This window comes from Lampetra fluviatilis, chromosome 57 (genome assembly GCF_964198595.1).
Source record: "Lampetra fluviatilis chromosome 57, kcLamFluv1.1, whole genome shotgun sequence".
NCBI lineage: Eukaryota > Metazoa > Chordata > Hyperoartia > Petromyzontiformes > Petromyzontidae > Lampetra > Lampetra fluviatilis.
In genome coordinates, this window is record NC_136331.1 from 1,624,236 (window position 1) to 1,649,997 (window position 25,762).

A 25,762-nucleotide genomic window follows, 5' to 3' on the forward strand; every position below is an offset into this window, starting at 1 on the left:
GAACCCAGTGGGCCGCCCTGGTTATTACTGCCGTGGCATGGCCCAGCGGTCCCCACTTGTTGCAGAGATTCGCGGTTCGAACCCAGTGGGCCGCCCTGGTTATTACTGCCGTGGCATGGCCCAGCGGTCCCCACTTGTTGCAGAGGTTCGCGGTTCGAACCCAGTGGGCCGCCCTGGTTATTACTGCCCTGGCGTGGCCCCACGGTCGCGTGTTCTCCACTTGTTGTGGAGGTTCGTGGTTTGAACCCGATGGACCGCCCTGGTCAACACTGCGATGAGGATGAACCATTAAAATGCTGCGCGCTCACAGCGAACGTCAAAGATCCCGTGATGTCATTCAACAAGAGCAGGCCATTGATCAAGATTGGCAAGGTGGCCAATTACTCGATTGGGATTACACGTGCCAATCGGCGTGCCCCTACTGTGTACCCACTGCAGACTGACCTGTGTAACACAACAGCGGTCTGCCCTCACAATGGCCTCGCGCTATTGAGAAACGATAGCGCCAACACCAAACAACCACATTACTTTCATGATGAACCCCTCGCCGCTAGGGCGGGCTCAGTGGTTACTGGGCGGATTATAGAGATGTTGCCATATGTAATGAAGCAGCAACACTGTCTGGCGCTGCCGAAATGTCATTGGCCCGAGGCCGTGGCACCGCTACCGCCAACCGCGGCGGCCGCTCCGCGGGGTGTCGGCAGCAATCCGCGCGGTGCGCGACCGCCCGGCAAACGCGCCTCTCACGCCTTACGACACCGTCGAAGAATTTAGCGCGAAAACATGTTCCCCCCGCGGCTGACACGCGGCGGGGTTTAATATAAGTGGGAGACGTGGGGGCCGCGTCGTTCACGGGACCAGATCTCGCACCGGAGCAAGCGGCGTTTTTCGCGAGTTGAGCCAAAGGAAGCGTCGTCGCTTGAGAATCGGGATATTTATCTGCCCACGGCGGAATCCAATCCTCGACGATCTGACGGCGGCGCAGGCGAGAGCGAGACGCGCGGGAATAGACGAGGCGCGGTTGGCGACGCGGTGAAGATGACGTGGATTGCCGATGGTGCCCACGATAGAGGGCACCATCGGGGGGACTGCAAAAAACGTCGTATGCTAGTATTTAATTTATATTTAATTTATTATTTTGTCTTTATACGTGACTTTACCGAAAGAACCTAAGAATAATTCCTGCAGTCACGAAAGCTCCAAATTAAGTTTGAATGGACTATGGATTGGTGATGAGACGCACAATACTTGGCATGCAGGCGATCGCAGATGTCTGCCTAGCTAGTTATTAACATGTTGCACAGTGACGCTGATGTAAGAAGGAGCGAGTGTTTCACACAAAGGCAAAAGTTCTCCGCTAGGGCCTGAACAGACTTTTTGGGGCAAGTGCTGTTAGCGAGTAGCACCGGTGAAGGCCGGAACGGCACACCAGGGGGTGGGTGGCCAGCAGCACGCCCGACCGCCTTTGTCTCCCTCGTGGCAATGTTTACTTTACACACCGCACCAGGTACTAATTTGAGGCTGAGTCGACCTAGGGGAGGCCCAGGACCGGTTCAGATGATCGTCACTGGTGTTGGCCGTGAGCGGGAATTGAGCTCAGGTCACCGGGTTTGTAGCACGACCACAAAGATCCCCCGTGTAGCCTGAACAGACTGTTGGGGCAAGTGCTGTTAGCGAGCAGCTATGAAGGTTCGCACGGCACACGAGGGCGTGGGTGGCCAGCACCACGCCCGGCCGCCTTTGTTTCTCCCCAGTGGTGATGTTTACACACCGCCCCACCTTCTCATTTGAGGCTGAGTCGACCTAGGGGATACCCAGGACCGATTCAAATATGCGTCACTGGTGCTGGCCGTGATCGGGAATCGAACTTGGGTCGTTGGGTTCGTGACGTAGTGCGCTAACCGCTACACTGCCGTTCCCCACACACGAATACCGTGTGCGCGCGTGCCGATCAAGTCCCTCCGTGATCCACCGACCCCCGACGCTCACGATCCCCGTGCCCCCTCCGCTTGACCCCCCCCCCCGCAGCTCGGGCGATTTTGCGTCGGACAGCGATGGCAAGATGAGCTCGGAGGAGGAGGAGGAATTTGAGTCCGACTCCAGCTACTACTACAAGAGCACGCCGCCGCTGCGTCAGCGGCACGCGCGCCTCAACGCGCTCAACCACAAGAGCGGCCGCGAGGGCCGGCGCCCGGCCACGGCCACCGGCGCCGGAGGAGGTGCCGCCGCCGCCGCCACGGGGTCCGGCAAGGGAGCCCGAGGTGAGTTGAGCGGCGGTGACGGAGGGTTTCGGCCGGTGGCGCCACTGCAGCGCAGCCGCTGACGAGAGCAACACCGCTGCTGCCACTCACGTGACAGCTGTTACCACTCACGTGACAGCTGCTACTAGTCACGTGACAGCTGCTGCCACTCACGTGACATCTTCTGCTACTCACGTGACAGCTGCTATTGCTGCTACTCACATGACATCTATCAAATAATGACAAATAAGAATAGGTTTTACCCTTTCTGGCAATGCAACAGGTTTTAAGATGTTCAAACACCTTTTTCAAGGACTCGAGTCTGCATTAGCCGCGCAGTACGCGTGGTGATCCTGCAAACACACGTGCTCTGATTGGCCGACACAAGAGGGGGCCTCCTACTGACGCTTGTGCCACTGACACCGGCTGCTACTCACGCGAGATCTGCTACTGCAGGTGCAAACATGCCACCTGCTTCAAATACTTACGGCTAGATCGGCGACAGATTCCACCGTGCCACGGCACGTACTGCCGCTGCTCAGGCAAACTCCATTTAGCCCGCACGCGACCGACGCTGCCTCCGGCGACACGGACGGCCACGCCGGCGCTGACCCGGGGACCGCACGTCCCCAAACGGTCGAACGGATTCGAGCAAATCCCCGCTTGGGATGAGCGGCACACCGTCTCCCCCCCTTAGAGCCCTGAACTAGCGGTGGAAATTCCACATTCCTTTGACGGGAGGGCTGCGGTTGTGGGTGGGAACTGCCGCCGACTGCCTCAACAAATTTGTACTTGTTTTAACGACCCCCGTTATGGGAGGATGATGGGCCGAGTCGACAGTTCCCCCTCCAGGATGTGAACTTGCGGCCTGGTGATTTGCCAGCTGCTTGCTCTATAGCGGAGCCACCTGGTCGGATTAACTGGACTAAATAATAAAACTTTTCTTATTATTCTTGTTAAAATTTCTCAAGATAAATTAATAAAGATGATAATTGTTTTTTTACCCTTCTATCTGGCAACAAAACTTACACTTTTTTTTACGAGGAGTCATGTTTGCATAGACCACAATACCTGCAGCCATAATGCAAACAAAAAACATAACTCTGATAATATATGCACTGTCCTTGAAGTTGATTGGTCCACACCCGAGACAGCTTTCCTTAGAGCCTAGTCTCCATTGGTGTTGGACCAGATGTCGCCAAAAGGCGCACAACTCAAAGACAATGCAACATCAGAGTATGAGAGCTCGGGGTAAGCATTTACACCATTGGAACCTCATTTGCCAGTAGAAAATATGACTAGGCTCTAAGGAAAGCTGTCTCGGGTGTGGACCAATCAACTTCAAGGACAGTGCATATCATCAGAGTTATGTTTTTTGTTTGCATTATGACTGCAGGTATTGTGGTCTATGCAAACATGACTCCTCGTAAAAAAGGTGTCAGTTTTGTTTCCAGATAGAAGGGTAAAAAAACAATTATCATATTTTTTACTGGGAAATGAGGTTCCAATGGTAATAAAGATTATTTATATGATAATTTAATGTGCTGATGTATGTTGAACCTATTTCGCGCCGAACGTTACCAACCGTGCAAATAATACTAATTAATGTTATTGATACATTTCTTTTAATAATTATTGTTTTGTATAAATACTATTATTTATATAATAGTATTTATACAAAGTATTTAGTGCAGTTATTTTATAAAACAAATAATAATTATTTTTTTTTCTAACAGTTAATCTTTTTATAAATTTAGTGCAGTTCTTTTATAATACAAAAAATAATAACTATTAAAAAAAATCCAAATTGAAACTCGACGATGGACGCACAGAGGGAGGTCGGCCGTACGTCAGGGAGCGAGGTGACTGTGTGTCTGTGTGTCTGTGCACTTGCCCCTACAGTCTGTTATGGCTATACGGGGGATCTTTGTCTTTTTTGTCTGTGTGTGTCTGGGCCAGATCAGCACAATAACAATGGTAGGACGCTGCTAGACTTTTGTGCAGCCCCATGGGCTTGTAACTACCAACACGCTGTTCCGGCATTGGCGCATCCACACCACATCATGGATGCATGCCCGGTCCAAGCAAGAACATCTGCTGGACTACATAGTGACAGAACAGCGGATGCGAGCCCATGTCCTTGACACCAGGACCTACCGTGGAGCTGATCTGCCCATTGACCATTCTTCCACTCTGGTGGTGGGTGTACACCCAGGACCCGATTCAAACCCTTAGTGGCATGGTCTCAGCTAGTTGATGAAAGTTGCAAGCGAGAATTTCATCATCGCTTGCGGTTGGGGTTGGCATCGTCCCCCACTCCACCTGATTGCAAGGATGGGTGGTGGTCGCGGGTTGCTGAGGAGATGGAGTCTGCCTCAGTGGCCTGCGATCACAAATGACTCTTTAACTCCATCAAAAAGTAACTTGCAGTGCCACACCTATCACCATCATTAGGGGAAAAAACGGTGATCCAATCTCCGACCCCCAGGAACAGGTTTGCAGATTTGCTGAGCATTTTTGTGAGGTCCTGGGGGAGGGGAAATCCCTCAGCCTTGAAAACATCATGGCACAAAGTGGGGATAACCCTGCTGAGGCTGCGGTGCCTCAAATATTGGAAGAAGTAGTCATCCCCTGGGAGTACATTTCTGCTTTATTGACCCGGTTTAAGGCCTATGATATAATCCATAGGCCTGGGCTCTGGGTTGTTTGTCGTGCTTTTGGAGTCCCTGACTCTGCTTACAAACATTAAGATTATCATGATGGTGAGCAGGCCCGGGTAAAACTACTTGGCTGGGAGTCGGAGCCATTCCCTGTTCACCTTGGATTGTGACAGGGATGTCCTCTGGCTCCCACATTATTTAACATCTATTTCGACCACATAGTTCGTGAAGCCTTTGATGGCTGTACCGGAGGAATTTCCATCTGGTACAGATACAATGGGAGGCTGATCGATGCCTAGGTGCGGTCAAGGGATGGCTCCCTGTTAGTCAAACATGTTATGTATGCCGATAATCTGGTAATTGCTGCTCACTCAGAGGAGGGAGTTGGAGGCGCTGCTGCTGAACCTGGAGCTTGCCACCAAGAGGTGGGGCCTTACCATCAGCCCCACCAAAACTAAGCACCTGCCTGGGTATTTTGTACCATCGCACACTCCACCCCCACAACTCCCAATTGGTGATGGGGCAGTTGTGGAGAGAGTGGAAAGTTTCCCATACCTTGGTAGTGTGTTCATGACCGGCTGCGGTTTAGCAGCAGAGGTCTCACTCCAAATCAGTCGAGAGGCATTATATTTTCATCGGTTGCGTAACGCTGTGTTGAAGCTACCTGGTCTTTCACTCCACACGAAGCTTCAGGTCTTCTCGGCCACGGTCATTCTCTCCCTTCTCTACGCTTGCGAAACGTGGACCCCCGAGTTGGAACATCTTCGCCGGTTAGAAACATTTAGGTTGGCCTGCCTACGATGCATCCTCGGTTTAACCAGGCTGCATTGTGTGGGGAGCTCACAAATCCTTGTGAGCTCCCCACGCTACACTGCACTTCGCCACACCGCACCACGCCACACCACACTGCACCACGCCACACCGCACCACACTGCACCACGTCACACCGCGCCACACTGCACTGCACCACACCGCACTGCACCATGCCACACTGCACCACACCACACTGCACCACGCCACACTGCACCACACCACACTGCGCCACACCACACTGCACCACACCGCACTGCACCACACCACACTGCACCACACCACACTGCACCACACCGCACTGCACCACACCACACTGCACCACGCCCGCCTCCCTGCGCAGTTGTTTACCGCGTTGGATGCAATTAGCAGCTTAAACCGGTGGAGCTGTCGCGTCCCCTCCGCTCGCGCGTTCCACGCCGAGCGGCGCCTCAAATTATCCGCGGTCCAATTACGCTCGCCGGCGAATTTGGGTCAGCGTTGGCGGCGTCGCGCGGCCGTCGGGGAGTGTGTCAGTGGGCGGTGACCGTGGCGCGCCATTAGAGACGCACCCTAGCTCCACGCAGAACCATCTTGTATGTATGCATGCGTGTTGAACTTCTTTAGCACCGTACGTTGCCAACCCTGCTATGTGTGCGTGTTGAACTTCTTTAGCACCGTACGTTGCCAACCCTGCTATGTGTGCGTGTTGAACTTCTTTAGTACCGTATGTTGCCAACCGTGCTATGTGTGTATGTTTAACTTGATTTACCCCTTACGTTGCCAACCTTGCTATGTATGTATGTTTAACTTATTTTGCCCCTTACGTAGCCAACCCTGCTATGTGTATATGTTGAACTTCTTACCCAAGGACCACAAACTAAGCACAAAAGGCAGTTCAGAAGAAATTAGTTTTCAATTAATATTTAAAAGCACCGGGCAGAGACGATATTGATTTTGTTTTAATATTACAACTCAATGCGAGCCCAGTACAAAGTGCCGACGGAAACGCAATGTAGGGGGAGGGGGGTCGGGGGAGGGGAACAGAAACTCTGCGGACAAAACCCCGGGCTCGGCGCTCCGGGGTTTAAGGAAGGGGAAGAATTGGGCTCCCTGCACCGCCGCCGTGGTTCAGTCTCAGCGCGCACGACGGCGCAGTGACGCGTTGCCATTGGCGGCGTCGTTGGCGGCCATGGGTCCCCTGCCGTGGTCGTGCGCAGGAGCGTCGAGCCCTAAGTGCTTCCTCGCGAACGCAGCAGCCGCCACCGCCGGCGCCACCGCCGCTAACCGTGCTGCTCACGCTGACGCCTGCTCCGTCCTGGTGCGTGCGATGATTAACGGTAAACGAAACTAGTTTATATTTTACAAGGTAAGGTCCGCTGAGCTGTGTAACTCCTTTTCAGAAGTCACGTGGCTGTCAGACATGATAGCTCGACGAAGTGGCTTATCGCGGGGAAATTTAGAGCAGCAGCCAAATGCTCTCAGCGCGTGACGTCGATTCTAAATGTGGAGGGGAAAACCGGAGGGCCCGGAGAAAAATCTAAGCGACTACGGGGAGAGAGAGACACCACAAACTCCAAATTTACAGCAGCAGGCATCAGGGTCGGGATTGAACCCACGACCTCCTGTGTACCGGGCGAGGTAGTTAACATCTCCTAGCCACCGTGATGATGATGATGAGAGAGAGACGCGCAAACTTAAACTATACTGCAGGCGGTGTCGGGGCGAGGATCGAACCCACGACCTCCTGTATACCAGGCGAGGTAGTTAACATCTCGTCACCGCGGTTACCGCCGCAGTGGAATCTGCGCCCGGCGTACACGGGCGGCAGACCGGTAGCGGTTATTGTCGGCCAAGCTGTCACAATCCGGCTGATGCGTGTGGTGACGTCTGGAAGGGCTCTCCGTGTCGGCTTTCATCCGTCGGTCATTGCCCCCCGCATTTGTGTGCGTCGCGAGCGGCTGAGTTGTGAACGTAAACTCGCCGGCGCATTCTCGAAGGGTCTGGTGAAGGTCAGAATGTACGAGGAGTGTGGATTAAAATATATATATATCCAGGTGTTTTTTGAGCACGGGCCCAAATCGCTACGCCTCGTGGCCAGCGATCCGGCACTGTGGAGGCGGCGTGTGTTGGTGGATCACACGCGGACGTCGTGGGCGGTCGAGGAGGAGCCGTATCATGGCTCGCCAGGAGAGGGCGGTGCGCCAAAAGCGTGGACTGGTCTCCACCTTTGCCTTCTGCGTGGGATAGAGCGTTGCGCCCTCGCAAGTGTGGCGTTTCTCCGGGTGCTCCAACTTTTTTCATACTGCGGTCTCAACCCTAAATTCGTCTTAACACGTATAGAGAGGACTGCAGAGCTTGGGAAACTGTTGGTCGCGACGGCTGCTCCTCACCGCCGTGCTGCTGCTGCTGTCTTCCAGCTCGTGCGTCTGCGGTTCCGCAGCGATCGGGGTGCAGGAACGACGCTGTGTCAAATTAAACGTTGAAGTGCGTTCAAGTATAAACGTTTACCGCGGCCCCCCTCGCCGCACAAATTTTGCGTGCGTTCCAAATTCCACGCCGCCGTTTTATTTTGACCTGCGATCTGCACGAATTCAGCCGTGTTCAAATACGGCATCGTCGTCGTCATGATGGATATTGAGTTTAAAATGTGGTAGGCATTCGCGACCAATATTAGCCATAATCGAGGGCTTTTTTTGGTTAGATTGCGTAAATATAAATGTGTGGTTAAACCCGCCACCACCACCCGACGCAGCCAATAAGTAAGGTTTGTCACGTCAACAAAACGTGGCAATCTTCTTCTTTCACATGGAATTTTTGGGGCTTGCAACATAATTACAAATTGATGTCGAGATTTGACATCCCATTCGACGGCTTCAGGAGTAGCCGCGTGGATCTCCGTTGAATGATCCGATTGGGGCAGTCGTTTGCGATATCTTTGAGTTGTCACTGCACCCACAGCCACAAACTGGACTCTCGTCACTTTGACATTTCTGGCGACAGTGTTCCACATCTTCCATGGAGTGCCCGGATCCTATTCAAGGAGGACCCATATCTTCCTCGGTAGTAACTAAACGTGCCAATTGGTTACTACTTCAGTACCACCGGTTGTGTGTTGGAGAGTAAACCCACGACGTTTACACTCGTGGATATTCACAAGCCCCCTGCAGTTGCGTTCTGAGACAGCTCTCGCCCTCCCCCGTGCCGTTTGCTGTGGCCTAGGACGGCCCCTGGAGGGCAAACGCCGCGCTCTCAGGATTCCTGTGATCAGAGTGGGCCCAGGTACACGTGCTGTGTGCGTGCATGTGCCTGTGCGTGTGTGCATGTGCCTGTGCGTGTGCGCCTGACATAATTTCCCCCTACTAATGAATGCGACAGCGAGAGCTGGGTTGTTGGAGTTTTGTTTTGGTGCGTGCATGTGTGCGTGCCTGTGTGTGCACGTGCCCATGTGTGTGGCACAGTAGGGGGCACAGGCGGTGCATCGGCCAGTCATCTCAGTCAGTCGACCCGCGGCACCTGCTGGGTCTGTCCTGTGACCTCCTGCCAGCGGCCCTTCGACACTTCTCGTGGCCTTAACGTGCACCTAGCCTGGCGCAAGCGCCGTGGTGATGTCACCACCACTTAGTGGCGAATGGCGGTTGTTGTGTGTGTGTGCCTATCTTAATTCCTCTCTACTAATGATTGCTGCAGCTGGAGCTGCCTGATTTTTGTTGGTGCATGCGTGTGCGTGCATGCGCGTGCATGTGCGTGCATGCGTGTGTGTGTGTGCCTGTCTTAATTCCTCTCTACGAATGAATGCTACAGCCCGAGCTGGGTTTTGGGCTGGATCATTGTTGCAACAACAACAACAAAATGCCCCCCCCCCCCCAGTCGGTCCCGGATGTTGCTATCGGCGTCACGAGATGAAGGATTCGTTGGGAAACCTTGCAGAGCGGTGCGGCCGCCCCTCTGCGTTTTGTTGGAGAACGGAATCCACGGAAGCGGATATCACAGAGCTACGTCCGATCTGATGTCCCCTGTTCAAATGACACTTCCACACACAGAACGGCCCGCAGGAGCGGATATCACAGAGCTACGTCCGATCTGATGTCCCCTGTTCAAATGACACTTCCACACACAGAACGGCCCGCAGGAGCGGATATCACAGAGCTACGTCCGATCTGATGTCCCCTGTTCAAATGACACTTCCACACACAGAACGGCCCGCAGGAGCGGATATCACAGAGCTACGTCCGATCTGATGTCCCCTGTTCAAATGACACTTCCACACACAGAACGGCCCGCAGGAGCGGATATCACAGAGCTACGTCCGATCTGATGTCCCCTGTTCAAATGACACTTCCACACACAGAACGGCCCGCAGGAGCGGATATCACAGAGCTACGTCCGATCTGATGTCCCCTGTTCAAATGACACTTCCACACACAGAACGGCCCGCAGGAGCGGATATCACAGAGCTACGTCCGATCTGATGTCCCCTGTTCAAATGACACTTCCACACACAGAACGGCCCGCAGGAGCGGATATCACAGAGCTACGTCCGATCTGATGTCCCCTGTTCAAATGACACTTCCACACACAGAACGGCCCGCAGGAGCGGATATCACAGAGCTACGTCCGATCTGATGTCCCCTGTTCAAATGACACTTCCACACACAGAACGGCCCGCAGGAGCGGATATCACAGAGCTACGTCCGATCTGATGTCCCCTGTTCAAATGACACTTCCACACACAGAACGGCCCGCAGGAGCGGATATCACAGAGCTACGTCCGATCTGATGTCCCCTGTTCAAATGACACTTCCACACACAGAACGGCCCGCAGGAGCGGATATCACAGAGCTACGTCCGATCTGATGTCCCCTGTTCAAATGACACTTCCACACACAGAACGGCCCGCAGGAGCGGATATCACAGAGCTACGTCCGATCTGATGTCCCCTGTTCAAATGACACTTCCACACACAGAACGGCCCGCAGGAGCGGATATCACAGAGCTACGTCCGATCTGATGTCCCCTGTTCAAATGACACTTCCACACGCAGAACGGCCCGCAGGAGCGGATATCACAGAGCTACGTCCGATCTGATGTCCCCTGTTCAAATGACACTTCCACACACAGAACGGCCCGCAGGAGCGGATATCACAGAGCTACGTCCGATCTGATGTCCCCTGTTCAAATGACACTTCCACACACAAAACGGCCCGCAGGAGCGGATATCACAGAGCTACGTCCGATCTGATGTCCCCTGTTCAAATGACACTTCCACACACAGAACGGCCCGCAGGAGCGGATATCACAGAGCTACGTCCGATCTGATGTCCCCTGTTCAAATGACACTTCCACACACAGAACGGCCCGCAGGAGCGGATATCACAGAGCTACGTCCGATCTGATGTCCCCTGTTCAAATGACACTTCCACACACAGAACGGCCCGCAGGAGCGGATATCACAGAGCTACGTCCGATCTGATGTCCCCTGTTCAAATGACACTTCCACACACAGAACGGCCCGCAGGAGCGGATATCACAGAGCTACGTCCGATCTGATGTCCCCTGTTCAAATGACACTTCCACACACAGAACGGCCCGCAGGAGCGGATATCACAGAGCGACCTGCGATATCCCTTTTTACATTTTTAAATGCGAATTCCTGCGCAGGCGAGAGCGCTGTTGCACGTGTGCTGCGCATGTGTTGCACGTGTGCTGCGCATGTGTTGCACGTGTGCTGCGCATGTGTTGCACGTGTGTTGCGCGTGTGCTGCGCGTGTGTTGCACGTGTGCTGCGCATGTGTTGCACGTGTGCTGCGCATGTGTTGCACGTGTGCTGCGCATGTGCTGCACGTGTGCTGCGCATGTGCTGCACGTGTGCTGCGCATGTGTTGCACGTGTGCTGCGCATGTGTTGCACGTGTGCTGCGCATGTGTTGCACGTGTGCTGCGCATGTGCTGCACGTGTGCTGCGCATGTGTTGCACGTGTGCTGCACGTGTGCTGCGCATGTGTTGCGCGTGTGCTGCACGTGTACTTCGCATGTGTTGCGCGTGTGCTGCACGTGTGCTGCGCATGTGTTGCACGTGTGTTGCGCGTGTGCTGCGCATGTGTTGCACGTGTGTTGCGCATGTGTTGCACGTGTGCTGCGCATGTGTTGCGCGTGTGCTGCACGTGTGCTGCGCCTGTGTTGCGCGTTTGCTGCACGTGTGTTGCGCGTGTGTTGCGCATGTGTTGCACGTGTGCTGCGCATGTGTTGCGCGTGTGCTGCACGTGTGCTTCGCATGTGTTGCGCGTGTGTTGCACGTGTGTTGCGCATGTGTTGCACGTGTGCTGCGCATGTGTTGCACGTGTGCTGCGCATGTGTTGCGCGTGTGCTGCACGTGTGCTTCGCATGTGTTGCGCGTGTGCTGCACGTGTGCTGCGCATGTGTTGCACGTGTGTTGCGCGTGTGCTGCGCATGTGTTGCACGTGTGTTGCGCATGTGTTGCACGTGTGCTGCGCATGTGCTGCGCATGTGCTGCACGTGTGCTTCGCATGTGTTGCGCGTGTGTTGCACGTGTGCTGCGCATGTGTTGCACGTGTGTTGCGCGTGTGCTGCGCGTGTGTTGCACGTGTGTTGCACGTGTGTTGCGCATGTGTTGCACGTGTGCTGCGCATGTGTTGCACGTGTGCTGCGCATGTGTTGCGCGTGTGCTGCACGTGTGTTGCCTGTGTGCTGCACATGTGTTGCGCGTGTGCTGCACGTGTGTTGCCTGTGTGCTGCACATGTGTTGCGCGTGTGTTGCACGTGTGTTGCCTGTGTGCTGCACATGTGTTGCGCGTGTGCTGCACGTGTGTTGCCTGTGTGCTGCACGTGTGTTGCGCGTGTGCTGCACGTGTGTTGCCTGTGTGCTGCACATGTGTTGCGCGTGTGCTGCACGTGTGTTGCCTGTGTGCTGCACATGTGTTGCGCGTGTGCTGCACGTGTGTTGCCTGTGTGCTGCACGTGTGTTGCGCGTGTGCTGCACGTGTGTTGCCTGTGTGCTGCACATGTGTTGCGCGTGTGCTGCGCCTTGTGTTGCGCGTGTGCTGCGCATGTGCTGCACGTGTGTTGCCTGTGTGCTGCACGTGTGTTGCGCGTGTGCTGCGCGTGTGTTGCGCATGTGTTGCACGTGTGTTGCGCTTGTGTTGCGCGTGTGCTGCGCATGTGCTGCACGTGTGTTGCACGTGTGCTGCGCATGTGCTGCACGTGTGTTGCGCGTGTGCTGCGCATGTGCTGCGCATGTGTTGCACGTGTGCTGTGCATGTGTTGCCTGTGTGCTGCGCGTGTGCTGCGCGTGGGCTGCGCGTGTGCTGCGCCTGGCTGCGCATGTGCTGCGCATGTGCTGCGCATGTGCTGCGCATGTGCTGCGCATGTGTTGCCTGTGTGTTGCACGTGTGCTGCGCATGTGCTGCGCATGTGTTGCCTGTGTGTTGCACGTGTGCCGCTGTTTGCGTGCCGGGGGGCGTCTCGTGTTGGCGGGAGGCGCCTCGTGGAAGATTGTGAGCGGCGTCGCGGGGTCTCCCCTCTCCCCTCCCCGGGGTGGACGTGTATCGCCGTCGCGCTCGCGGGAAACCGATATCCTGAGTGACGAGTCCGAACGGCGAGATGAAGAAGAACCGCGTCTTCCCGACGACACAGTGCGCTCTCGGGATGTCGGACGCAGCTCCCTCCCCCACCCAAACTTTTGCTTTTAAAGGTCACGGCGGTGAACGCGACCCTCCTAGGCTGCGCTAGGAGCGGGATCTGGAGGTGCTGTTTGGTCTACTCTTCCCCGATGTCCACTCTTTACGCCGCCACGCGTGACCTGCCGAACGGATGTTGTTGCTTACTCTTTGGTGGGGGAGAGAGAAACAGTTTGTTTCTCTCTCTCCCACCTGAAGACGATTGCTTGTGTGGCGATCGAAACGTCGCGATCTATTATTTTTTCTACCTCCGTGACTTTACCGGAAGAACCAAAGAGTTTGGATTCCTGCAGTCACGAAAGCTTCACATCAAGATTGGATGTTGCTTACTCTTACCGCTGGGTGGACAGTAGTGAGAGGGGGGGAGGAAGGGCGACAGGGGGAGTGGGGCCCCGGCGACCCGGGTTCGATTCCCACTGGCGGCCAACACCGGCGATGATTATCTGAGCCGGTCCCGGGCCTCTCCTGGGTTGGCTCGGCCTCAAATGAGTACGTGGTGCGTTGTGTAAACACCGCCGGGCGTGGTGCAGGCCACTCACCTCTTCGTGTGCCACAACGCCGGCCTTAAATATGTGTTCGTTAACAGCTCCCGGCCCCAAACAGTCTGTTCAAGGCTACACGGGGGAGGTGGGTGGGGGGGTCTTTGTCTCTATGAGTGCGAGTGGAGCGTGCGAGCCATCGCACCGCGGCGGCCTCGATGCATCGCCGGGACCACGTGGGGCACCGCGTGACCCCGTGGAGCAAAGGACGAGAAAACTAGAAACGGAATCTTTACCAGGTAAGGGCCTAGAAGTGACCTGGCTGTTCCAAACGATGGCTCCGACGAAGTGACTCATCACGTGGGAATCAATCGCAGCCAAAACACCCTAAACGCGTGACGTCGATTCTAAATGCGGAGTGGAAAAACCGGAGGACTCTGAGTTCTTATGGGTGAGATGGCGTGAGTATGAATGTGTCGTTCGCCCAGCACCACCCGACACCGCCGGGTTGTAAGGTTTGTCGCGTAGACAAAACGTGATGCGTGTTAGTGACTCCTTCAGCAACGGCGTGTTGTTTATGTACGTTGAGCTTCTTTCGCAGCGTACGTAGCCAACCGCGCTAATCTGAGTGCTCATTGGATTCCTCCAGTGTAAGTAAATTATTCTGATTTTGGCTTTTGCGTTCAATGCGACTGGGTGGTGGTGGTGGTGTGGGGGCTGCCGTAGCTTCACAGACTGCAACATTCCCTTCTCAACCAGCATCGCTGCGATTGCGTTCGGCAGGGCCACCCCTCATGGGATTTTGTGGAATTGCATTGGACCGCCGTTGAAGTGCCACTGGTCACCGTGCGACGAGGGTTCATCTCGCCGCGTTTGAATGTCGCTGTCCGCCCCGGGCTCCGTGAATGGTCTTCACTCTCGCCACCGACGTTGGCCACGTTCGGGAGTCGAACTCAAGTCGTTGGACAGCTGCGGGGACCCGTTCCAGCCGTCGCTCCTCCGCAGGCCGTCGACGCGGCCAGAAATCGACAAATCCTTCCCCTCCCCCACTAACCCCGTGCTTCTCCTCCCCCCCCCCCCGCCCCCCCCCCCCCGGCGTGCTCGCAGGCAAGGGAACGATGAGCCCCTCGCCGGCGCAGGACTTTGGCGGGCGGCGCCGGTTCCCGTCGGGCGAGCGCGACGACCCCGGCGCCGGCTACGAGCTCAAGAAGAAGCAGCTGTCCATGGCGCGCAGCGTGGACCGCGACCGCAAGCAGCTGGGCCACGGTGACCTCGAACGCGACCCGGGGTCGGCGTCCTCGCCGGCGCCTCCGCAAGCGCCGGCGCCGCCCGGCCCAGCCAACATCCCCAACGTGGACCTGCCCAAGCCGTTCCTGTCGCTGGGCTCGAGCAAGCTGGCGGCGCCGCGCCCCAGCCTCGTGCTGCGCCCGCAGCGCCAGAGCTCGCGCACCGACATGCCGGCCGACCGCCTGCGCTTCTTCGAGACGCTCAAGCTGCTGCTGATGCTCAACAAGCGCAAGGAGAAGGACCCGGTGACGCCGGGGCGCCTGCCCGGGACCTCGCCCGCCGGCGCGGGCCTCGCGGGCGCCGCGGGCCTCCTGTCGGGCGCGCCGTCATCCGCCACGTCGTCCGCCGGCGGGCCGCAGCTGCTGTGGCAGAACCAGTGGAACGAGCTGATCTGGCTGGAGCTGCAGGCCTGGCACGCCAACCGCAGCATGACGGAGCAGGACATGTACCTGTACACGGCGCGGCACGCCATCCCCGAGGTCATGCAGGACGTGCTGCACTTCCGCGTCGCGCTCCGACACGTGTCGTGCCGACCGCCGCCTCCGGCCTTCCGCCGCGGCGGCGGCGGCGGCGGCGGTGGCGCCGGGCGGCGGCGGCGTCGCGGTGGAGGAGGAGGGCTTATCGGCGGCCCGCGGCCAAAGCTTGCCGGAGACGGGGGCGGGTCGCGCGGACACCAAGGCAGAGGCGCGGTTGGCGATGGCGCAGAGCGGCGACGCCGCGTCGGGGAGGCGGCAGCAGCAGCAGCAGCAGCGAGGGACCTGGACAAAGGCCGCGACGGAACGCGGCGCCGATGACGGCGGCGGACTCGGAAGCGACGCGGGAATTTCGCAATCGGCGCCGCGCCGACTCGCGGCCCCGCCGGCGGCCGTCGGTGACGGCGAGGGAACGGAGGCGGCGGAGACGGCGCCGGCGCGGCGGCGCCGCGAGTCGCCGCTCGTGAGCGAAGCGGAGGAGCGGCCGCAACCTCCGCCGCAGCCGCCGCCGCCGCCGTTGCCGAAACCGCCGCCGGCGTCGTTATCGGCCTCGCCGCCGCCGCCGGCGCCGCACCCCGTCTGTAGTCTGCACCACGGTGCGGGCGACCGGCCGCGCTGCTCGCTCGGGTTCCGGCTCATCGAGCCCGCCCACCTGGAGCTGCAGAAGGAGGCGTGCCAGCAGGTGAGCGGGTTCCCCGTGCCAGGCGCAGTTCACCCGTGACGCATACATACACATACACACGCACGCACATGGTGCATCTAGCAGCGGTCATTCCCCCCCCCCACCACCAAGCCCCCTACCCCTACCGGCAGACTGGTGCCAGATTTCAGGCCGGCTGCCGAGTCGCACGGCACAGGGACAGCTGTCGCTGGGGGTGTCCCTCCGATTGTTTGAAGATGAGATGCGGAAAGACGTCTGTTTGGCGAGTAAGCCCTTGTTGTTAAGTCGGCACATGCGGGGCTCCGGCCTTGCCGAGTTATCCAATGTTCCCAATGATGTTCAGTGCTACACCCCAGTGCCTCCTGCCCCAATGCATTTTTTTCTTCCAAATTTGTTTTCCAAACTCGTCACGCACCTTAATTTCCCAATTTCGAATTATCAGATGCCGAAACAATGAGGTTTTACTGTGTGTCTAACTTGTTTTGCACCGTACGTAGCCAACCGCGCTAATCTTTTGGTATGAATTTCAAGACTCTGTTTCCAATCAGGTTTTGTGCAGTAGGGAGATGGGCGATGTTTGTCTACCTCACTGGGCACTCTTTTGAGGCTGAGTCGACCTAGGGGGAGAACATGCAAACTCCATACACAAGGACACAGATCCCCCCTGTAGCCTGAACAGACTGTTGGGGCAAGTGCTGCTAGCAAGCACCGATGAAGGCCGGCACGGCACACGAGGGGGTGGGTGGCCTTTGTCTCCCCAGTGGCGATGCTTACTACACGCCGCACCAGGTCATTTGAGGCTGAGTCGACCTAGGGGAGGCCCAGCACCGATTTAGATAGTAGTCACTGGTGTCTCACTCACTCTAGAGAACAGGGGGAGATCATACAAACTACACTCACTCTCTACAGAACAGGGGGAGCTCACACAAACTCCACTCACTCTCTACAGAACGGATGGAGATCATACAAACTCCACTCACTCTGTACAGAACAGAGGGAGATCATACAAACTCCACTCACTCACTCTGTAGAAGAGGGGGAGATCACACAAACTCCACTCACTCACTCTGTAGAACAGGGGGAGATCATACAAACTCCACTCACTCACTCTGTAGAACAGGGGGAGATCATACAAACTCCACTCACTTTCTACAGAACGGGGGGAGATCACACAAACTCCACTCACTCTCTACAGAACGGGGGGAGATCATACAAACTCCACTCACTTTCTACAGAACGGGGGGAGATCGTACAAACTCCACTCACTCTCTGTAGAACAGGGAGAGATCATACAAACTCCACTCACTCACTCTCTACAGAACAGGGGGAGATCATACAAACTCCACTCACTCTGCAGAACAGAGGGAGATCATACAAACTCCACTCACTCACTGTAGAACAGGGGGAGATCATACAAACTCCACTCACTCTCTACAGAACGGGGAGATCATACAAACTCCACTCTGTAGAACAGGGGGAGATCATACAAACTCCACTCACTCACTGTAGAACAGGGGGAGATCATACAAACTCCACTCACTCTCTACAGAACGGGGAGATCATACAAACTCCACTCACTCTCTACAGAACGGGGAGATCATACAAACTCCACTCACTCTGTAGAACAGGGGGAGATCATACAAACTCCACTCACTCACTGTAGAACAGGGGGAGATCATACAAACTCCACTCACTCTCTACAGAACGGGGAGATCATACAAACTCCACTCACTCACTGTAGAACAGGGGGAGATCATACACACTCCACTCACTCACTCTGTATAACAGGGGGAGATCATACAAACTCCACTCACTCACTCTCTACAGAACAGGGGGAGATCATACAAACTCCACTCACTCTGCAGAACAGAGGGAGATCATACAAACTCCACTCACTCACTGTAGAACAGGGGGAGATCATACAAACTCCACTCACTCTCTTCAGAACGGGGAGATCATACAAACTCCACTCACTCACTCTGTATAACAGGGGGAGATCACACAAACTCCACTCACTCACTCTGTAGAACAGGGGGAGATCACACAAACTCCACTCACTCACTCTGTAGAACAGGGGGAGATCATTCAAACTCCACTCACTCACTCTACAGAACGGGGGGGAGATCATACAAACTCCACTCACTCACTCTGTAGAACAGGGGGAGATCATACAAAATCCACTCACTCTACAGAACGGGGGGAGATCATACACACTCCACTCACTTTTTACAGAACGGGGGGAGATCATACAAACTCCACTCACTCTCTGTAGAACAGGGAGAGATCATACAAACTCCACTCATTCTCTACAGAACAGAGGGAGATCACACAAACTCCACTCACTCTCTACAGAACAGGGAGAGATCATACAAACTCCACTCACTCTACAGAACAGAGGGGAGATCACACAAACTCCACTCACTCTCTACAGAACAGAGGGGAGATCACACAAACTCCACTCACTCACTCTGTAGAACAGGGGGAGAACACACAAACTCCACTCACTCTCTACAGAACAGGGGGAGATCACACAAAGTCCACTCACTCTCTACAGAACAGGGGGAGATCACACTAACTCCACTCACTCACTCTGTAGAACAGGGGGAGATCACACAAACTCCACTCACTCACTCTGTAGAACAGGGGGAGATCACACAAACTCCACTCACTCTCTACAGAACAGGGGGAGATCACACAAACTCCACTCACTCTCTACAGAACAGGGGGAGATCACACAAACTCCACTCACTCTCTACAGAACAGGGGGAGATCACACTAACTCCACTCACTCACTCTGTAGAACAGGGGGAGATCACACAAACTCCACTCACTCACTCTGTAGAACAGGGGGAGATCACACAAACTCCACTCACTCACTCTGTAGAACAGGGGGAGATCACACAAACTCCACTCACTCACTCTGTAGAACAGGGGGAGATCACACAAACTCCACTCACTCACTCTCTACAGAACAGGGGGAGATCATACAAACTCCACTCACTCACTCTACAGAACCGGGGGGGGATCATACAAACTCCACTCACTCTACAGAACAGGGGGAGATCACACAAACTCCACTCACTCTCTACAGAACAGGGGGAGATCACACAAACTCCACTCACTCTACAGAACAGGGGGAGGAACAGACAATACATTCACTGAAAGTGGCTTCCGAGTGGGGAATCCAACCCAGGGCCTTTCGGCCGCAAGGCAGCGGACGTCACCGCCGCGCCACGCTCCCCGCCGGCGCCCGCACGCAACCGCGGGACAATCCCGCGTGACGTCCGTGCCGCCCGTGCCGCCCCCCCCGCCTCCGCCAGGTGAAGGCCCTGCTGGAGCAGCTGGACTCGCTGGAGGCGCTGTTCCCTTCGCTGCACGCGCTGCAGCGCGAGTTCCCGCGCTACGCCGCCGCCGACTTCCAGCGGCGCGTCAAGGCGCTGTGCCTGTGGCTGAACGTGACGCGCGACCTCAACCACAAGCTGGGCCTCATGGGAACCATCCTGGCCATCCGCGACGTCCCCGGCATGGAGTGGCCCGTCTTCGAGGTCACGTCGCCGCACTGGGCCTCCGGAGGGGGGGGGGGCCGCCCGTCACTCCGCGTCGGGCGACGGGGGAGCCTCGTCTGGCTCAGAGACTGACGATGAGGACGAGGAGGAGGAGGACGAGATGGTGGTGGTGGTGGAAGAGGAGGAGGTGGATGGCGATGTGGCGACTCGGGGAGGAGGTGAGCGGTGTTGCCGCCCCCCACCCACCCCCCTGCACCCCCCCGACCCTCTCCCCCGCCCCCCCGCTACCCACCCCCCCACCCCGGTGCGTCGTGGAGTCTCGGCGTCTGTGGTCGCTTGTATTGAAAGCTCGTTTGTTTAGAGCTCCTTTCCGTCTTGAGTGTGTCATCCTTCCCCCGCACCTCCGTTTAGCACGGTTGGCTACGTACTGCGCGGAAGAAGTCCGACATACGTACAGCTACAGAGCAGTCTCTTGTCTCTGCGCTCCGACGCACGCAGCATCGGCAGCGCCCCGCTGCACCGCCGCCGCCGCCACGGCGGGCACGAGGCCGCACGTCCGTTTCCAGGAGTCGTTCTTCCGGGGCGGTCGAGCCGACAGCGAGGGAGAGGAGTCGCCCGGGACCCCGGACACGGAGGGGTCGTCCGAGGGGTCGCGGCCGCCCCCCGCGGCGCGCCACACGGCCATCTACCGCCCCTTCGTGGACAAGGCGCTCAAGCAGATGGGGCTGCGCAAGTTGATCATGCGGCTCCACCGGCTGCTGGACGGCTCGCTCCGCCGCGCCAGGGACGCTCTCATGCCGGAGGTGCACGGCGAGCAGGTGCGTGTGTGTGTGTCTTGTGTGTCTGTGTGCGCGTGTGTGTGTGTCAATGTGTGTGTGTGTGTGTGTGTGCGTGTGTGTGTGTCTCTGTCTCCGTGTGTATGTGTCTTTGTTTATGTGCGTGCGTGTGTGTGTCTGTGTGTGTGTGTCTATGTGCGCGTGTGTGTGTCTGTGTGCGTGTGTGTGGGTCTGTGTGCGTGTGTTTGTCTGTGTGCGTGTGTGTCTCTGTCTCCGTGTGTGTCTTTATCTATGTGCATGTGTGTGTCTATGCGTGTGTGTGTGTCTATGTGCGCGTGTGTGTCTATGTGCGTGTGTGTGTGTCTCTGTGCCCATGTGTGTGTGTCTCTGTGCCCGTGTGTATGTGTCTCTGTGCCCGTGTGTGTGTATCTGTGTGCTTGTGTGTGTGTCTGTGTGCGTGTGTCTACGTGCGTGTGTGTGTGTGTCTATGTGCGTGTGTACGTGTGTTTTGCATCTATGTGTGTGTGTGTCGTCTGCTTGCGTGTGTGTCTATGTGCATATGTGTGGGTGTGTCTATGTGCGGGTGTTTCTTTGTGCATGTGTGTATATACGTGCGTGTCTCCGTGTGAGTGTGCGTGTGTTTCTGTGTGTGAGTGTGCGTGTGTATCTATGTGTGTGCTTGTATCTGTGCGTGTGTTCGGTAGTGGAGAGGTTAGCACGCTGCGCTATGAATCCGGCGACCCGAGTTCGATTCCCGCTCACGACTAACACCACAGTGACGATAATTTGAACTGGTCCTGGGCCTCCTCTAGGTCAACTCGGCCTCAAATAAGTACCTCGTGCAAAGGTGGCCAGGCGTGGTGCTGGCCAACCACCCCTTTGTGTGCCACAGTGCCGGCAACTCGCTAACAGCGCTTGCCTCAACAGTCCACCGTGTAGCCTTCACAGACTGGCGGGGAAAGTGCTGTTAGCGAGTCGCACCTCTGAAGGCCCAGTGGGGTGGTTAGCACCACGCTCGGCCGCCTTTGTCTCCCCAATAGTGATGATTGGACACTGCACCAGGTACTCGTTTGAGGCTGAGTCGACCGACACACCTGCTCACCGACCAACCCACACACGTACCCACCCACACACCCTCCTACCGACCCGGCCACCAACCCGGCGAACCACCCACCCAGCCAGGACGACCTTGACCCAGCGGCGGATAGACCATGGCCGCCGTGTCCCACAGGACAGCGAGCTGGCGCTGGGCGGCAGCCCCCAGGACTACCTCCCCGAGCTGCTGGAGCGGCTCACCCTGCAGGAGTGCGCCGCTGCCCCTCCGGGCGAGGGGGGGGAGGGGGAGGAGGGGGAGGAGGGGGATGGGGGAGGGGAGGCCGGGCGCCAGCTGCTGGCCGAGCTGGAGCGCATGGGCCTGCCGTCGTTCCGGCCCGCGTATCTCGTGCTGTGCCGCATCCTCCTCAACGTCGTCCACGAGTGTCTCAAGCTGCGCCTCGAGCAGAGGCCCGCGGGCGAGCCCTCGCTGCTCAGCGTCAAGCAGGTGCACGCTCGCACGCACGCGTGCGTGTGTGTGTGTGTGTGTGCCCGTGCGTGTGTGAGTGTGCCCTGCGTGTGTGTGTCCGTGCGTGTGTGTGTGTGTGTGCCCGTGCGCGCGTGTATGTGTGCCCGCGCGCGCGTGTATGTGTGCCCGCGCGCGTGTGTGTGTGCCCATGCGCGTGTGTGTGTGTGTGTGCCCGCGCGCGTGTGTGTGCCCGTGTGTGTGTGTGCCCGTGGGGAGCGGTGGTGTAGCGGTTAGCGCTACGCTGCGCTATGAACCCGGCGACACGGGTTCGATTCCCGCTCACGGCCAATATCAGTGACGATTATCTGAACCGGTCCCAGGCCTCCCCTAGGTCGACTCAGCCTCAAATGAGTACCTGGTGCGATGTGCAAACATCACGACTAGGGGGACAAAGGCGGTCGGGCGTGGTGCTGGCCACCCACCCCCTCGTGTACCGTTCCGGCCTTCGTAGGTGCTCGCTAACAGCACTTGCCTCTACAGTCTGTTAAGGCTATACGGGGGATCTTTGTCTTTGTGTGCCCGCGCGCGTGTGTGCGTTGGCCGGGCGTGGCGCTTGCCACAACATCCCGTGGTGCGCCGTGAAAATGTTGACAAGTGCTGCTCGCCAACAGCACCTGCCCCCCACAGCCTGTTGAAGGCCCCATTTGGGGACGCGCGTCTCTCCGTGCGTCTCTCCGTGCGTCTCTCCGTGCGTCTCTCCGTGCGTCTCTCCGTGCGTGTGCAGCTCGTGCGAGAGTGCAAGGAGGTGATCAAGGGCGGCCTCATCGTGAAGCAGTACTACCAGCTGATGACGCACTCGGTGCTCGAGGGGGAGCAGCCCGAGCCCGAGCAGGACATCGACGAGTTCGAGGACGACCTCCAGAAGATGCTCACCGTGAGAGCGTCGACAACAACACCACCACCATCACCACCACCATCACCACCACCACTATCACCACCATCACCACCATCACCACCACTATCACCGTGAGGGCGTCGACAACAACACCACCACCACCATCACCACCATCACCACCATCACTACCACCATCACCACCATCACCACCACCACCATCACCACCACCACTATCACCACCATCACCACCATCACCACCACTATCACCACCATCACCACCACCATCACCGTGAGAGCGCGAGCGTCGACAACAACAACGCCACCGCCTCCACTGCTGTCAACACCACCACCACCACTATCCCCGCTACCACTATCACCACCACCACTATCAACACCGCTATCACCACCACCGCTGTCACTACCACCACTACCACCACCATTTAAATCACCACTGTCATCAACACCACTATTACCACCACCACTGCCACCATCGCCACCACCACTATCAACACCACTCTGACCCCCACCACCACCGCCACCACAACCACCACAACCACCTACAAGCGAAGCGGAGTCGCCAGGTCGTCTCGCGCAGAGGACAGCCCGGCCCTGCTTGGCCCCGGGGCAGGTTTTGGCACCGAGTGAGGCCGGCAGCGCACCACGGTGCCGTCACGGCTCGGCTCGCATGGACCAGTGGAAAAGGGACGTGAGCGTGTGTGCGTGTGTGTGTGTGTGCGTGTGTGCGTGTGTGCACGTGTCTGTGTGTCCGCAAGTTGGTACAGTAGGGGGGCACAGGTGGTGCATCTTTCGGTCATCTCAGTCAGTCGACCCATGGCATCTGTTTATGTCCCGTGACCTCCTGCCAAGTGCAAGTTGTGACACTTCACGTGGCCTTAAAGAGCAGCTGGCCTGGCACAAGCGCCGTGGTGACGTCACCGCCACTTAGTGGCGGATGGCGGCGGTTCTTGTTGTCTGCATGGAGTGTAGCAGGTAGTGCGCTGCGCCACTTACCCGGCCAGCCGAGTTCGATTCTCTCTCACGGCCACCAACACCAGTGACGATTATCTCAACCTGCTCCTGGTTCTCCCCGACGTCGACTCAGCCTCAAACGAGCCTCAAACATCGCAACTCGCATCGCGTCTGGCCGGCCAGACGTGATTGCTGGCCACCCACCCCCTGGTGCGACATGCCTGGGCCTCCGTAGGTGGTGCTACTCGCTCGCGGCACTTTCCCCAACAGTCGGTGAAGGCTATACGGGGGACCTTTGTCTCTATGCAGGTGTACTACGAGTACATCCAGAGCTGGATCAGCATGCTGCAGCACCTGCCCCAGGCCTCGTATGGCCTCAAGAACCTGCTGGAGGAGGAGTGGGGCTTCAGCAAGCAGGTGGTGCCACTCGTGCGCGGGGGAGAGGCGCAGGCCGGCACCCTCTTCTGGTGCGGCATTCACCTACCCCCTCACCCACACGCTCACCCACCCGCTCGCTCACCCGCTCACCCACCCTCTCACCCACCCGCTCACCCACCCACTCACCCACCCGCTCACCCACCCGCTCGCCCACCCGCTCGCTCACCCACCTGCTCACCCACCTGCGTGCCCACCCACTCACCCACCCGCTCGCCCACCCTCTCACCCACCCGCTCACCCACCCACCCGCTCACCCACCCGCTCACCCACCCGCCCACCCACCCGCTCACCCACCCGCTCACCCACCCGCTCACCAACCCGCTCACCTACCTGCACGCCCACCCACTCACCTACCCGCGCGCCCACCCGCTCGGCTAATCCATCACCTACCCCCTCACCTACCCCCTCACCCACCCTCTCACCCACCTGCTCACCCACCCGCTCGCTCACCCACCCACTCACCCGCTCGCCCACCCACTGGCCCACCCGCTCGCTCACCCACTCACCCACTCACCCACCCGCTCGCTCACTCACCCACCCACCCACCCGCTGGCCCACCCGCTCACCCACCCGCTCACCAACCCGCTCACCTACCTGCGCGCCCACCCACTCACCTACCCGCGCGCCCACCCGCTCGGCTAATCCATCACCTACCCCCTCACCCACCCTCTCACCCACCTGCTCACCCACCCGCTCGCTCACCCACCCACTCACCCGCTCGCCCACCCACTGGCCCACCCGCTCGCTCACCCTCTCACCCACCCACCCGCTCGCTCACCCACCCACTCACCCGCTCGCCCACCCACTGGCCCACCCGCTCGCTCACCCACCCACTCACCCGCTGGCCCACCCACTGGCCCACCCGCTCGCTCACCCTCTCACCCTCTCACCCACCCGCTCGCTCACCCACCCACTCACCCGCTCGCCCACCCACTGGCCCACCCTCTCACCCACCCACCCGCTGGCCCACCCCGTGGTGTTGACGTGGGCCCGCGTCGACGTCCGTTCCCCGCTCTCGTCGCCGCAGTGACATCGCTCGCGAGCTGCTGCAGTCCACGGGCGACTTCCTGCGCCACGGGGCGCGCCGCCTGTGCTCGGAGCTGCACGTGAGCCCCAACGACAGCGTGCAGTCCGACGGCATCCGGTCAGCCACACCGCCAATATCTCTCTGTCTCTCGTGTGTGTGTGTTACTCTGTGTGTATGTGTGTGTACTGTGTGTGTACTGTGTGTGTGTACTGTGTGTGTTACTCTGTGTGTGTTACTCTGTGTGTGTACTGTGTGTGTGTACTGTGTGTGTGTGTTACTCTGTGTGTGTGTGTACTGTGTGTGTACTGTGTGTGTGTACTGTATGTGTACTGTGTGTGTACTGTGTGTGTGTACTGTGTGTGTAC

General features: G+C 57.7%; 1 protein-coding gene across 1 annotated transcript in view; it reads left to right on the plus strand.

Annotated features, from left to right (window-relative positions):
* Positions 1 to 25,762, plus strand: part of MAP3K4 (mitogen-activated protein kinase kinase kinase 4) — an 86,869-nt gene that overhangs the window by 33,415 nt on the left and 27,692 nt on the right. Inside the window, 10 exon segments of the mRNA XM_078880308.1 lie at positions 2,029 to 2,261; positions 14,972 to 15,704; positions 15,706 to 16,306; positions 19,606 to 19,868; positions 19,870 to 20,009; positions 20,290 to 20,609; positions 21,799 to 22,107; positions 22,853 to 23,002; positions 24,242 to 24,399; positions 25,398 to 25,514. Of these exon segments, the coding sequence (XP_078736434.1) occupies positions 2,029 to 2,261; positions 14,972 to 15,704; positions 15,706 to 16,306; positions 19,606 to 19,868; positions 19,870 to 20,009; positions 20,290 to 20,609; positions 21,799 to 22,107; positions 22,853 to 23,002; positions 24,242 to 24,399; positions 25,398 to 25,514 (3,024 nt within the window).